Below are 15,512 nucleotides of genomic sequence, written 5' to 3'. Positions count from 1 at the left end.
GAGGAAGATTGGCACAGATGTTACCTCAAGGTCAATTTTCCTCACACACACACAAAAAAAATTTAGGAGTACACTGAGAGCCTGGTCCTCATTGAGCAAATGCAAGTTTTCATCTTGAAGCAGGCGGCCAAAGATGACAGGTGGACAGTGCATGAAGCTTTTATGGTGCACAGAGCCCTCAGGACTGGCCCAGAGTAGAAGCAGTCGCAAATGCCAGTGTAGGCCAAGTCTGATACTTCTTTGAGCCTGAACGACTCAGCCAAAATGAGGTAGCGCAAGCAGCTAGCATGGCGGATGGAGTTCATCAGGTAGTCACTGCAGTGGATTTCAAGGCACACTGTGTTGAAATAGTGGGCCCCACAAAGGAGCTCCTCCACGTTCTGCTCCAAGATCACCACCTTGTCTCTGTAGTAGTCCAGGAGCTGGTCCACCGTGGCCGGACTCAGGTAGCTGGGGTCAAGGGTGATAAAAAGCTCATTGGTTGTCTTCATGTCATTGCCAGAGAGGATGTTCTTCACTACTGAAAAGATAGCAGCCAGCACAATGCGACGTGCATAAAAGACATGGTGATCCACAGTCAGGGCCATGTCCCAGAACTCTTTGAGTTTCCTCTGTTAGTTCGGTTTCTATGCATGAAGCTGTTAGTTTTTCTCAGTGAGTATAAATTTCATGGTGCTTCTTACTGGCTGAGACAGAAGATCAGCAGCAGGCATTGAAGAACAGACCACCTCAGGCCATTGGGATTGAGACTGATGGTTGTTTGCAGTGCAGCTGGTCAGGCAGGAGTGAAGGGTGGGAGAGAAGATGATGGCATAGAGTCGATGAGGTCATCACAATGCAGGTCCCCCTGAGGCCTTCCTCAGAGGCTCAGGGTCTTTCTCTCCTGTGATGGCTCCAACCTGCCAAGGCCAGATACCCTATCAGGACCTAGTGCCCAGGGCCCAGAGCTCAGGAGGAAACCCAGAGAGGGGTTGTGACTCCTGAGACTTTCAAGGTCAGTTCAAGGCTGCTTCTGGAATGTCAGAGCCAGTTGGGCAGGGGGTGGTGCAAGGAGGGATAAGGGCAGGCTGGGGGAAGGAAAGAGATTATCAGATCATCCAGAAGAATCCTCTCAGTGTACAGGAGGGAAACTGAGGCCCAGACAAGAGAAGGGACTTGCCCAAGATCACACAGCCAGTTGGAAGTAGACAGTAGAGCAGGGCCTGGAACCCAAGCCTTCTGGAACTTAGTGCTCTTTCCACCCTTCCAGGAAGCTCCTCACTACTCAGCTTTCCCCAGTCTCTGATTCTCAGGCAAGGAAGTAGCTTTCTCTGCCAAGGTTCTGGCCATCAGAGAAGAAAGGCTCTGTCCTTTGGCTTCTGACCTTTGTGGCCACAGAGAGCACTCTTCTTTAAAATAGGGGAGAGGCAGGGACCACTCAGTGGAGCAGGGATGCCAGAGTCAGCATCCAGAGAGTGGGGATGGGAGGGCCTCTAAAGCCCTGATTATGTCAGTTCCTAGGCAAACCGGGACATCCTCTGCACATTTCCAAGGCTCCAGTCGTAAAAGGTTGGCGGCTGCGGTGGGTCAGCTCTCCACATCAAGTGTGGACTTGGACACGCTGCTCAGCCTCTCTAAGCCTCAGTTTCCTCAGGTGTGAGATAGCTTCATATGTTGTTAACAGTGTACACGAGAAAATGCCTACAGAGGGTTAGCACAGAGTTTGGCTCACAGCAAATGTTCAATAAACGCTAGGTGCCATATTGTTGTCAGTGCCCTCGAGTGGATTTGGACTCCTAACGACCCTGTGGACAGCAGTGCAGAACCCTGCCTGGTCTTTTTTAGACGATCCTCTCACCGTTCAGTGCTAAATCACACAATGCTCCACTGCTTTATAAGCTTTTTATGGTCAATTTTTTTCGGCATTGGGTGGCCAGGTCCTTCTTCCTAGTCTGTCAGAGTCTGGAAGCTCTGCTGAATCCTGTCCACCACGGATGACCCTGCTGGTATTTGAAACCCCAGTGGCATAGCTTTCAGCATCACGGCAACATGCAGCCACAGCAGTATGACAAGCAGATGGGTAGTGTGGTTCCGTGTGGGAAAGGAACCCAGGGCGACAGGTGTTGAGAGCACCGACTTAACTACTCGACCACCAGGGCCGGCAGGATTGTTTTATGAGGTGTTATTAGGTTAACATGGCAGTACTGATTCCTCTATTACTTTCTGCAACCTTTCTTCCACCATTTTCAGTTCAGTTATAAAAGAACGCTCAAAAAGCCATGATTCTCCTCAGGGTTATTTATACTCTAGCTCAGTGGCTCTCAAAATATGCCCCTCCCCACAGGGTGGTAGCATCTCCCAGGAATTTGTTTAAAATGCAGAGTATCAGGCCGACCCTAGTGAGGTGAATCAGAAGCTCAGGAGGTGGGCCCAGTAAACTCCCTTTTGGCCAGCCCTCCGCGTGAAGATTCTGCAGGCTAGAGTTGGAGAGCCACTGCTCCACTGGCTACTCAGAACTACTTCACCATCCCCTGTGCCCTTGCTGGAAATCTGCATTTTAACAAGAACCAAGTGATGTATAAGTAAAGTATAAGTAAGTATAAGCAAAGTGTGAGAAGCGCTGGTCCACCTCAGAGCCATAAACCCAACCCCAGTCCATATAACCCCCACCACCTGCACACAGAGGATCTATGAGTGGCTTCTGGGGACGGGGTGGCGGGGAGGCCAGCAGAAAGAGCAGCGGCTTTTAATCTCTCTGAATTTGAACCTATCACTCCCAGGGGGAAAACATCAGCACTGCATGCCCTAGTTACGCAGAGCATGTTAGCAGTGTCATCCTGTGTTCATGACAGACAGCACATAACTGCCATTAAACTACCCTGGAAATGTGTTGCTCTTAGGTGTCAGTGTTATTTCATAAGTTTTCAGTTTTCTTTTCAAATAAGTGAATTTCGATTTTAACTCCAAGCATAAAAAAATTACCTAAGACTAGCTAACCTTTTTTGTATCACCAGTACTGTAGTGGGAACCTATCATGCTAAAACAAGCCTTTTCTGCTCTAATAAGGGTACCTTCACCTTAAGTGCATCTGCCCTCAACTTCCACAGCTTGTGGGGAGAGGAAAACGTCCCCAGAATTCTGCCTTTAACTTCCTGCAGCCTCCCTCGAGGGCTCAGAAATTTTCTTTGAAATCCTGCACCCCAAGGCTGCTGCCTCAACCTCTCGCTCTGCTCTTCTCTCATTTTCCTCCACTGAGTCTCAGGTCTGTCCCGAGTCTACTACCAGCATGTTGACCTTCCCAGGAAGTCTGCCAGGTGAACCACGTAACGTTTGTGCTGAGACTCAGTCTCTCCCTGCTCAACCCGGCCAGACGACGCAGCCTGATACCACGATCTGCTTCTTTAAGGCACTTCCAGTTTCACTTCTAGTTCCTCCCAGGCTGTGGCCCCGCCCAGCGCAACACAGCCCCCTCTGTGAGCTTTCCTAACCCAGGAAGTAGGAGGGTCAATTCTGTGGGGCCCAGACCCAATCTGACTTGCCTCTCTCCCTTCTTAAAGCAATCTCGGAGTCAAAATTTCTAAAGCCCCTTTTCAATTTGATAACTTTTCTTCCATAGAAGCAAAGATTTTTTTGCGTTTTGTTTTTGTTTTTGCTGAGGAAGATTCGTCCTGAGCTAACATCTGTGCCAATCTTCCTCTATTTTCTGTGTGGGTCGCCATCATAGCATGGCTGGCCAGTGGTGTACATCCATGCCCAGTATCCAAACCTGCAAACCTGGGCTGCCAAAGTGGAGCATGCCAAACTCAAAACTATACCACAGGGCCGGCCCCAGCAAACACTTTTAATCAAGCCCTAAAATAAATTTGGACCTTGAGTTTTTAATTACATCATATTGGGAAAAATAATACACCTATTCTATCAAACAATTTTATTTCTACAGGAAACTTGTTGACAACTCGAATGTGCTATAAAAAGATGTGAGTATGGTAAAACTAGTTTGATTTCTACTTCCTTCCCATCCCACAGAATTGTTTACGTTAAAATCACTCGTGTCAACTGAGACAGAGTTCATTTTTTCAAAGAATTCCTTCTACCAAAAGTTAGACTCAAAATATATACAGTATTACCTAAACATTCTCGAGTCAAATTCTGATTTTAGTTTTGATGTCAACATAGAAATTAAAAAATTCATGAGCTGCACACAAATTCATTTTAAGAAGGCAAATCTTTTGCCTTGTTGCCTTTGTTGTTTTTTTGGGTTTATTTCTTGTTCTTTTAAGCACACAATGGTAGCTTTTATTTAAAGTTGAAGCTCAAAAATAGCATGGAATATGCCTGTTTCCAGCAATATACACACAGCTTTTAATAGATATATTGGATAATTAGATCACAAGAGTTTATTACCCGTATTGATATACAGCAAAGAAAGTCAAGAATAATTTCTCCCACTAAAGCCCCCAAACATACTGTAACTCTAGATATGTTCTGAGTCTAAGGTTCTTAAAGAAACCCAAACCAGTAAATGGGTGGAAATTCCTCAATTATCTGGATTACTCAGCTTTTATCCTGCCTGAATAGGAAGAATATCTTCCTCCTATGAATTAATTCCATATATCGCTTAGTAATGTGAAAGGTGGGGAATTCATTTTTCCTTTCTAGGTATCTGTAAGCAAAGTAGGAGGAAAAGATTGACTTGGTGGAGTTCGACTCAAAAACAGGCCACGTTCCAAACATTTTCAGTACTGTACCTACTTTTGACCTCTGAATCCCATTTTCCTATAGAACATTTCCTAAATGGATGGCCCATCAATGCCTATTAAGCCCATAATATAGATGAAATAGTCTTAGAAACACTATCTATAACGGTTTATGAGAAAATTTACTCAATCTCAGATTCCAACTTTAGGCCACATAAAGACAGACAATTTTTAACACGCATTCCAACCAACTCTGAAGTAGCTCATTTGGGAAGCACTGTGCTACATTATCCTCAAACAATCCACTGTCTCAGGCATCAGCCCTCCAGCAGGCTCTCCAACCGGCGCCTGAAATGCTCATCTTCCACGCTACTGAATAAAGGGACATGTTTATGCTTTAGCTTGTGACAAGCCAGAGTTTATCCTGAAAATTAAAGAGGCTAAAAAGAAGTTTAACATCCATTCTTGCACTGCTTTGCGGGGGAGGGCTACTCATAGCCACAAAAAGGTGGGATTCCGAAGTTCCTCTGAGTAGGGCCAAATTTTTCCTTGAGAAGTTTTGTATCTGCTTAAGTGCCCAAATAAGCCCTCAGTTAAGACCCTAAGGTTAGAATCATAGAACACGGGAGATTTTCTAAGAAGCAATTTAAATACGCCCTATCTAAAGTGAACCCACTCCAATGCAGGTACTCCTACTCCTTACGTGAAAAATTCGTGAATGACTGAGAAAAATGAATTAAATAATCCTAACACAATAATTCAGAATTATGAAAAAAAAAGTATATTTCTCAAGAGGACCAAGGTACAAATTCTCTCTAGCAGCTAAAACAGTGATCACCTTTGCTTATATTCAATCTTCTGTTCCCAAAACTAGCTGCTAAATTTGCTTAGGCTATCTATACAGTGACACGCAGTAAAGCATCATGACTGAAAACACAGACGCTGGAACAAGACGGCTTGGGTTCACATCCCAGATCACTCCTAAGAGCTGCAGCATCTCTAGCAAGTTATTTAACCTCTCTGTGCTCCAGTTTCTTCATCTGCACAATAATGATAACAACAGCGTCAACCACAGAGGACTGTAGTGAAAATTAAATGAATTAATCCAGGTAAAGCACAAAGAATAGAGCCTTGCACGTAATAAGCACACAGTAAGTGACCATATTCTCTAGATACTAAGAAATAAGTACGATTTGGAAAAGCTGAAGGAGGCTAGGCATTCCAAGAGCTGAAGTAACAATCTAAGCACCGAGGTGAGAAAGAGACATACATATGGACTAAAGGGCATTCTATTTCCCCGGAGAATAATATTCATGAGGAAGAATCGTAGAAATTGGGAATAATGAAGACCCAAATCCAATTATGCTGGCCTTGAATGCCAGACCAAAAAATAGTTCTTTTACTTAGAAGGCAGCCACTTAAATTTTCGATCTGATTAGATGTGTGCTTTAGCAACATTAATTACAAGGCTATATCATATCACTATCAATGCAATTCTGATGTTCTCTGCCTCTTATTAAGGGTTAGCAGACCCAAGGACGCATTTGTTCTGCTAACAGACTGTCAGAATCTGTCACTGAACTGTGGCATATCTGAATCATCTGAGATCCTCACTGTGCCTGGCACACAGCAGGCATTTTATAAATGTCGTATCATTACTTTTAGTGGCCACCAGACAGCAGTGAAGTAAACAGAGAAAGAGGTTAATCCCTGAAGGAAATATATATTATAAATGAAGCAAATGAAGTAGTTTAATGAGAGTTTACAATTAAGCTAAAATATAAGTCACTGCTGATCAATATACTTGCCCAAAACAGTGGGGGTGGGAGGTAGGGATTAATCTTACTTTTCATTAAAACCAGATAAAATGGATCCTCGTGTATTTTTAAATCTCAGAAAATTTAGCTGTCAAATTGGTATGGTCTCTTCAAAGGATTATTTGAGCGATATCTTTGTAATGGACTACCACGTAGTCTTGTGGGGAAATAATTTAAGGAAGATTTCCTCAAGACACTTGGACTCCCCTGTTCCCTGCAGCATTAATCACAATAGCTGAGTGTGTGACGGATGAAGGTGTGGCATATACAGACGATGGAATACTACTCAGCCATGAGCAAGAAGGAAATCCTGCCATTTGGGACCACATGGATGAAAGTGGAGGACATGATGCTAAGTGAAGTAAGCCAAACAGAGAAAGACAAATACCACAGGACCTCACTTGTATGTGGAAGATAAAAACGCAATTTTTTTTTAATTTAAAAAGTCAAACTCACAGAAACAAAGAGGAGAATGGTGGATATCAGGGGCTAGAAAGTAGGGGAAATGGGGAGATGCTGGTCAAAGGGCATCAGCCTTCAGTTATAAGATGAATGACGAATAAAGTTCTGAGGATCTAATGTACAGCATGGTGACTACACTTAATAATACTGTTTCATATACTTGAAATTTGCAAAGCAAGCAGATCTTAAGCATTCTCACCAAAAAGAACTTAAGTATGTTAGGTGATGGATGTATTAACTAACCAGATGTGGTAATCATTTCACAATGTATACATGTATCAAATCATCATGTTGCACACTTTAAATATATACAATTTTAATTGTCAATAAAAAAGGTAGATTTCAGGCCGGCTCCATGGCTGAGTGGTTAAGTTCGCATGCTCTGCTGTGGCGGCCCAGGGCTCGGATCCTGGGCGCGGACACGGTACCGCTCGTCAGGCCACGTTGAGGTGGCGTCCCACATCTCACAACTAGAAGGACCTGCACCTAAGATATACCACTATGTACGGAGGGGTTTGGGAAGATAAAGCAGAAAAAAAAAAAAGAAGATTGGCAACAGTTGTTAGCTCACGTGCCAATCTTTAGGAAAAAAAAAAGAGAAAAAAAACAAAAAAAAAGGTAGATTTCCTCAAACAAGACAAAATCATGCTAGACAGTAAAAATAAAGGTTCAACTCCTGACCTGCCTCCAACAAGTAATTAGAGGAAGGGCCAGCTCACAGGAGCTGTGGGTTTCCATGGAAACCTACACACTATCCACCTGGCTGCTTCACTCACCACAGGCGTCAGCGCTAATCACAACAAAAAGGACCCCTTCCCCTCACCTTGAGTAAGGACCACTAGAGTCCACTATCCTAGAGATAACCCTTGCAGTCAACTGCTGCATTTCTTAAAAAAAAAAAAAACAGTTTCTTTGCGACACCAGTAAGAGTAATATACTAATAGTGAACATGGTAAGAAAAAAAGTGTTCACTGAAAGATTGCCCACAGATCATGACATAGGAGGGTGGAGATAAGAGTTTCTTAAGCACGTATCCCCAGATTATTGTCTCCTTTCTGGTGGTGGTAGGCGTAAAATCAGATTCCCAAACGTGTCAGTCAGTGCTTACTTTTAGAAACTGAAAAAATATATACATACGATTAGTAAGAGCACCCCTTGGATAGTAAGCAAGCTATGTATTTGCGTTTCTTAGGCAATCAATCATTCTGGCAACACAAACATAGTAAAGTAGGCCCAGATTTCTACATACCTTCTTCTAAACTACTTTTCAGTTACAATTGTAAACCAAAAAAATGGGAAAAAAATTTCTAGCTGTCTTGTGCTTTTTAAAGCTTCAAATATCTTGCAAGTATTCGAATCTGAAACCCTGAAATGTATTCACTTAAACACATTCCCATCAGCATGAGCAGCAACACTCCACTATCCATTCTGGTACTGTCTCCAGATGATTTCTCATCCCGCTGGCTTCTCCCTACCAGCAAGTCCTGGGATACCATCTTTACCCTGCCTGCCCCCATTGCTTGGTTGTGCTTCGGGAATTATAATTACAGCGATCCCGCCTTTAGAACATCCTCAGAGCACAAAGCCTCTTTGTATGACGAGGGGTGACGGGGGTGCCTTCCAGGCTCCACAGCAAAGAGTGGGCAGTGGCAACACAGGCAGCAACGAAGGAAGCGGAGCTGGAGCCCTGTGGTGGGCCTCGGTCCTGCTCAATACTGTTGGAGGGGTTTACTGGCGGGTGCCCAGTCAAAAGGCTCTGTGAAGCCTCTGCACCCTTCCCATGGGGGAAGGAGGGGACCGGGCCTCTCCTAACAGATGGCCAGATCACCACCAAGCCCAGAGGGCCAGAAAGCAGAAGGAAGCATGAAGAAAGGGAGAAAAGAAGGCAGTGGCTGAAGCACACCCTCTGCGCTGCTGTCAGGGCCTCAGGGAACGAAGTCTCTGACAGTCAAGGCCATCACCCCAGGGAATCGGCCTTCTACTGGGATTACCCGCCCCTCCCCCCCCACCCCCCCACCCCCCCACCCCCCGCAGGTGCTCAAATATGCACTGAGGCAGCAACAAAAATCTACACAGGAAGACAAGTCTATTAAAAATTCTAAATAAGGGGCCGGCCCCATGGCCAGCAGTTAAGTTCGCACACTCCGCTTCAGCAGCCCAGGGTTTTCACCAGTTCATATCCCAGGTGTGGACATGGCACCGCTCATCGTGGACAAGCCCACGCTGAGGCGGTGTCCCACAGCACAACCAGAAGAGGCACTCACACTTAGAATGTACACCTATGTACTGGGCTTTGGGGAGAAGAATTAAAAAAAGATTCTAAATAAATTTAACAGCCTAAAAGCCAAATGAAAAATAATTTTTGTTCATTATGCGAGTCCCAACTCCTATTTGCAAAAGCGATTATGAAATGAATACTTGTTTTACTTTCAGCCTACCCAACTACCTCAGTCTCCTCTTCAAAACCGCTACTTTCTAGCTCTGTGACCATCAAACAGGTTTCAACTGAAGATCAGTGAGCCCCATCTGCACACACTGAAATCAGCCGTGCTGGAGCAGAAGGGACGCGGACAGGGAACTTTCAACTCAGGGGACATCCCAAAAGCGCTACAAAATGTCCTACCACTTGAATACCGGCTACTCTCTCTTCCAAGGATGCAGTTTTCCTCTTTTACCACTTCTTCCCTCCATTTTTTCCTTCAACAGGGTCAGATGACCGCATACCTCAAAAGTGACAATCTCTCCCTTATTTCTACACACGCTTTATCACAAAAGCAGACAATGCTGTAATGGCTTTCCACATGGCGACTCGAGGGAACTACGGATAAACCCTGGAACAATCCCATCCTTCTCCTCCTCCACCTGCCCAGCGTCACTCCAGCGAGTGTTCTGAGCAGCCCTAGCACAGCACTAAGAAACATTTAAGCCGAACAGGAAAAACCAAACTGCCTCCTGTGGGTAAGGCCTGCGGGTGAGGACTGTTTCTCCTCCTTGTGTGGGCATAACACCACTTGCGTTAAACATTTTCAGTTTTATTTACACACGTTTTCTTCAAAAAAATTCCTTCAAGACAGCAGCAAAAGCACCAGGAAACTCTCTATCCATCACTCTCAATCGTGTTTAAAAATAATTAAAAAGACAACAGGAACCACTTCAAATGTCCCGCTTCCTTGAGCCCACAGGACAGCTCTCTGCCCTGACAACTGTTCTGAAAACCATGCAGCCACTCTGTGCGACAGCAGTAGGAAGTCCAGTCTCGTCCTTGGTTCAGCCCCCACCCCCTCTCTCTCCAAGAAAAAATGAAACAGCAGGAAGCGTAAACAACCACTTAATGGAAAACACAAATGGGTAAATATTTCAAAATTGGCTAAAAAGCCTCAGGTCTTAAGAAATTCAAGAATGCTAGTAGGGGGAAATAGGAAGAGAAAAATAACATCATGTTTCCCTGAAAGTGAGCACAGTAAGAATGCAAAGACAAACGTGGTTCAAAGCCACTGTCTCTCCTCCACTTACCAGTGCTTTCGTCTTTTTAATGGTTTCTCTCTCCTTCTGTCTTTCCATACAGAATGGTATTTCTAAATCGTTTCTTCTGTACCTCTTTCTCCAGCCCCATAACACATTTTACAATTTTCAGCTGACCTCTTTGGTTCACGTGAGCAGGGTGATGAAAAGCCAGGGGCAGGTCCCTTCGCATGCAAAGCTCACCTGCAGCCCCAGGCCCAAGCCCGAGCAGCCCTCTTTGCGGAGCCCCTGATGAGGGTGGACCGCAGTTAGTTACAGCTGGACCAACAGTTCCCGGACTGCAGGGCCACACTGGTCCATAAAGCACCTCCGTGAGAAGGAGAAAGGGGTGCCTTCTCTGAGGGGACACAGTTCCACACGAGGTGCTCATCTTGGTAAGGGGAGCACAGAATGGACTTCCACTCCCACTTGCCACCCAAAACAAGTGTCCCTGTGCTGGGCCCAATGCATACAACCCTCCACAACTGCCCTGCAAAAATGTACCTGGGGCAACACTGCACCTCCAGAGTAGGTTTCCAGAAAGAACCACCTCACCAAAGACAAATAAACAGGCACTGCACAAATTTCATTACCAGAAATCCCCACCTTTGCTAATACAAATTCATACCTAAACATATTAAGACTAGAGCAGGGGCTGGCCCCATGGCCAAGTGGTTAAATTCGCGCGCTCCGCTGCAGGCGGCCCAATGTTTCGTTGGTTCGAATCCTGGGCGCGGACATGGCACTGCTCATCAAACCACGCTGAGGCAGCGTCCCACATGCCACAACTAGAAGGACCCACAACGAAGAATATACAACTATGTACGGGGGGCTTTGGGGAGAAAAAGGAAAAAGTAAAATTAAAAAAAAAAAAGACTAGAGCAAAAACAGTCTAGCAGAGGAGGAAAACTAGCAAATTTGGGAAAAAGACAACTCCTACATCTTGAGGGATAATCGGTTGCTTCCTAAGGACCATGATCTTAGACAACAGGCCTAAACAGCTGAACGTTGAATGCACATCATAAGCTGAAACACTAAAACAATCACCACCATCTGCACAAGAAGGCATGGACACTCACCTCTGCAGGTTCACTTTCTCCAAATCTGATAGTTCTTTTTTTTCTCAATTTTTATTTTATTTATTTTTTCCTCTTCTTCTCCCCAAAGCCCCCCAGTACATAGTTGTAAATTCCAGTTGTAGGTGCTTCTAGTTGTGGCATGTGGGACGCCACTTCAGCATGGCTTCATGAGCAGTGCTAGGTCCGCGCCCAGGATCCGAACCTGCGAAATCCGGGCCACCCAAGCAGAGCGCGCAAACTTAACCACTGGGCCACGGGGCCCGCCCCTCCTTCTTTCTTAGACTTTTTTTCGGTTCTATTCTACAGTTATATAAAACCACATAGAGTGACACGTGGTTAAATTTGTAACACCTGATCAATTCCCCCCGTGGATGGTGGGCCCCTTTCCTGCACGGAAATAAGAGGAATAGATAGCCTGGATTACAAAGGACTTAACGTTCCATGGCTTCCAACCCTATCATTCTTTTATGCCCTACAGAAGAGCTAAGTGTCACATGCGTCCACATTAGTCCCAGTCATGCAGGAGGGGCAACAGAAGGCAGCCTGCGGGCTAGTTGGGGCAAAGCTGAAATGGAGTACAGCCCAGCGTCAGAAGGCTAAGGCAGCGGTTCTCGAACTTTAGTGGGCATCGAATCTACTGGGGAACTTTTCCAGACTCAGATTTCTGGGGCCCTCCATACATCTGATAAGTCAGAACGTCCTGGGGCACTTATATTTTGACAAAGCTCAAACTGCTGACCTAGGTCCACTAGAATGGTCAGAGAAACTGGGAAATCCTCCACGCCTATCAGCAATTCCAAAATAAAAGGCAGCCATCACCAACCGAGGCTGTGCAGGTCAGAAAGGATGAGAAGAGGACCGCCAGCTGCAGCCTAACAGGCTGTGCTGGGCGGGAGCCTGTAGCTAGAGGTTCCCTGTTACTGGGCAAAAAAGCCCTGTGCCCTGTAAGCAAAAAAATTTTTTGCATGTGAGAAATACTTCCAACATCTGAAAAATATTTAAAATAATATAATGACTATCTCTGTACCCTACACCCAAGATAAGCAAATCTTAAATTGCAATGATCTGATTCAGAGGTTTTCAGTACTAGAATATTACAGATACAACTACAGCCCTCTGTACCCCTGTCCAACCCCATTCCTCATCTCCTCTTCCCAGAGATAATCACTACTCTGTATTTGGTGTTAGTCGTTACCCTGCACGTTGCTATACTATTACTTCGTATGTACACAGACACAAACAACATAATTTTGCATGTTTTCAGATTTTATGCAAGTGGAAACAGTCTGTAAGAATTCTTCTGTTCCTTGCTGCCCCACCCCACGGTAGATTTGTAAGAGTCAACCACTTTAATGCATGTGGCTACAGTTTATTTTTCACAATGCTAGACCATCAACTGTGTGGGACTATCTAACATTCTGTGTATTCCAAATGGGTGGACATTTAAGCTGCAATGAGCATTCCTGTACTCATTCTCTCCGACAAGCGTACAGCAGTTTCTTAGAGTGTATACCTGGAAATGGACATTTGGGGTAAATAGGTATGTTTGCCCTCCTTCAACTGGACATCACTATACTGCTCTCCAAGGTGGCTGGGTCCAGTTACATTCCCACTAGCAGTATGTAACCACAACCTTACCAACACTTGGTTATCACAGCATTTAATTTTTGCCAATCTCATGGGTGTGAAATGGCATCTCATTGCTGTTTCAATTTGCATTTCTCTGATTATAAGTCTTCGACAAGGAAATTCTCCTGCTTTTATATGCACGTGTCAAATAGTTGTTTAGGAAAATCTAACCCATCTTTGTCTGATTCTGGGCACTTCTTCCCCAAGTACCCTGCCAACAGCCACCACAGCTGGAAAGCTGAGGTGCAGGAGGGCACCAAGAAAACAGCTGAGTTAAATAAGGAATCATCTTGGACAGAGGGCCCTAATTAACGCATTTGCTAATTAGTCTTTCCCTTCCCTCTTTTGGCAAGTCTTACTTCCAAGACAAACTATGGGCCTGTGACCCTAGATCAGGGGAGAGAACAGGGATGGGGAGTGGGAAAACTAAAACAGACATAAAAGTACCACAACAGTCTTTACATAAAGAAAATAAAGTGACTGCAGACCAATACCCATTACTCCACCTTCTAAACACTCTCCATGCTAACAGACTCCTCTCAAGCTCATCATGTCGGGCTCCCTCTGAAACGTTCCCATCTTTTTCTCTAGACCAGACGCTGTCCCCCCTCCCTTCCGCAACCCTTTCATCTCCCTTCCCCCTCAATGACGAGATAGCCTCTCCCTTTTCCCCAGTCTACAGCTTCTGGTTCCTAGCTCCACAGGACCCTCTCCCTCTCCTCTACAACTCCACGTCCTCGCTTCCTTCCCTTTCCAAGATGCATCCACAGTAAAAACAGCCCTCCCATCACCCACCCCAAATACAGGAATCCCCTGCAGTCCGCGGCCCTGCGTTACATGCCAGGCAGGCGGGCGACTTGTCCCCCTTCGCCTGGGACAGCTGTCCTGTCTGGGGGGGGGTTCTCCAAGTGTGCCAGGTCCAGACCACCCGGAAAAAACTCATTCGGCCTTCGGTGGCAGAAGCGTCTTTACCAGGGCCACAGGCGCACTCCTGTCTGGGGCATGAACGGACCTCGGGCCCTTTCGTGGAAAAGACACCTCCCGGGGACCTCCACAAAGGCAGGCAGGCCTCCCTCCTGGCGCCCAGCGGGGATGCTTTAGCCCGCGGAGCGGTAGGGAAGGGGGCCTGGCAGAGACCGAACGGTCCCCGCGGTAAGAAGTTTCCGCGGCTCTGCCCCACTCGCCCAAGGAGGCCCTCGCCCCCAGAGCACACCCCTTACACGAGTCTCCCCGCTGCGGCTCCCCGGATCGGCTCCCCAGAGCACCACCGACCCCCAAAGCGGGCCCTGCTCCTCCGTCCCGCCCCGCAGGAGAGCCTTCCTCCTAAGCCAGCCCGAACGGCGCTGGGTGGGCGTGCCCGGACCGGGACCGGCGCCCCCCGCTCCCCGAGCGATCCTCCCGGCTCCCGGGGGCTGGGAGCTCCTCCTCGCCCCGGCGCCCTGCGCGGGCCCGCGCCGGCCCAGGGGGCCCGGGTCCCAGCCAGGCTACGACTCTCACCGGCTCTGTGACCTTGGGCAAGTCACTGCCCGGCGGCAGCCTCAGTTTCCCCCTCTGCCCAGCGGGGACCGGGAGAGCTCCCGCGCTGCCCGCCCGAGGGGAGGGGCTGCCCCGGGGGAAACGCTTTGTGAGCCGCTCGGCGCGGCGGGGACGCCCGGCTCCCAGGGCTCCGGGCCGGACGAGGCTCCCCCGCCCGCGCTCCGCCCCTCGGCGGGGCCGCGCGGCTGGACCGCACGCCCTTGGCCGCCGCCCGCGCAAGCCCCCCACGGCCCTCCCGCCCGGCCCGCTCCCGCCCCCGTACCTGCTCCCGGCGCTCGGCCGCAGGCGCCGCCACCCTGCGCGCCCGCCCGGAGAGGCCCGGGGCCCGGAGGGCTGAGGCGGCCGGCGGCGGCGGGCTCGGGCCGGGACGGCGGCTGGGGGCGCGGGCGGCGCGGGGGCCCGAGCTCGGCGGGGCCCGGCCTGGGAGACGACGACGAGGGCTGGAAGTGCGCGGCGGCCGCGGCTGCTGAGGCGGTGGCGGCGGCGACCGCGGCGGCAGCGCTTCCGCTCATGGCGGGCCCGCGGGCAGCGGCCCCGGCGGCGCCTCGACTCCGGCGCGGCGGGCGCTGGCTGGGCCCGGGCCGGAGGCGGCGGCGGCTGTGGCGGCGGCGGAGGCGGCTCCCGGAGGGGGCGGGGGCGGGGCCGGGAAGCGGCGGCGGCGGAGGGGCGGGGCCTCCTTGCCGCCGCCGCCAATGGGCGCCGGGCTCCTGGGCTCCGGGGCGGTGGCGGCGGGGGGCGGCCTCTGCCCCGCCTCTCGCCCGGGCCCGGAGGCTGAGGGCCGCCGGCTGGAGAGGCCTGTTCGGGGGCGCGCC

General features: G+C 48.4%; 2 protein-coding genes across 5 annotated transcripts in view; both read right to left on the bottom strand.

Moving 5' to 3' along the window:
- Positions 1 to 15,287, bottom strand: part of RNF38 (ring finger protein 38) — a 152,106-nt gene extending 136,819 nt beyond the window's left edge. For 2 of the 4 annotated variants that reach the window (XM_070519176.1, XM_044779223.2), the window contains exon 1: positions 14,963 to 15,287. In XM_070519176.1, the coding sequence (XP_070375277.1) occupies positions 14,963 to 15,212 (250 nt within the window). In that variant the 5' untranslated portion in view covers positions 15,213 to 15,287. The remainder of the gene's footprint in view (positions 1 to 14,962) is intronic. The other 2 variants (XM_070519179.1, XM_070519178.1) reach the window with 2 other exon arrangements.
- LOC106826846 (calicin-like) lies at positions 53 to 8,910 on the bottom strand. Its single transcript, XM_070519175.1, has one exon. It carries the CDS (start codon positions 585 to 587, stop codon positions 63 to 65), a length of 525 nt encoding a protein of 174 aa, XP_070375276.1. The 5' UTR covers positions 588 to 8,910; the 3' UTR covers positions 53 to 62.
- Positions 15,288 to 15,512: the final 225 nt, after the last annotated feature.

The sequence above is a fragment of the Equus asinus genome, chromosome 10 (assembly GCF_041296235.1).
Source record: "Equus asinus isolate D_3611 breed Donkey chromosome 10, EquAss-T2T_v2, whole genome shotgun sequence".
NCBI lineage: Eukaryota > Metazoa > Chordata > Mammalia > Perissodactyla > Equidae > Equus > Equus asinus.
The sequence above is the reverse complement of the archived record's forward strand: the minus strand, read 5'-3'. Positions and strand labels throughout refer to the sequence as shown.

What these genes read in the sequence shown, in the direction of transcription:
- LOC106826846 (XM_070519175.1), bottom strand. Translation starts at nt 587, where the DNA reads ATGGCCCTGACTGTGGATCACCATGTCTTTTATGCACGTCGCATTGTG.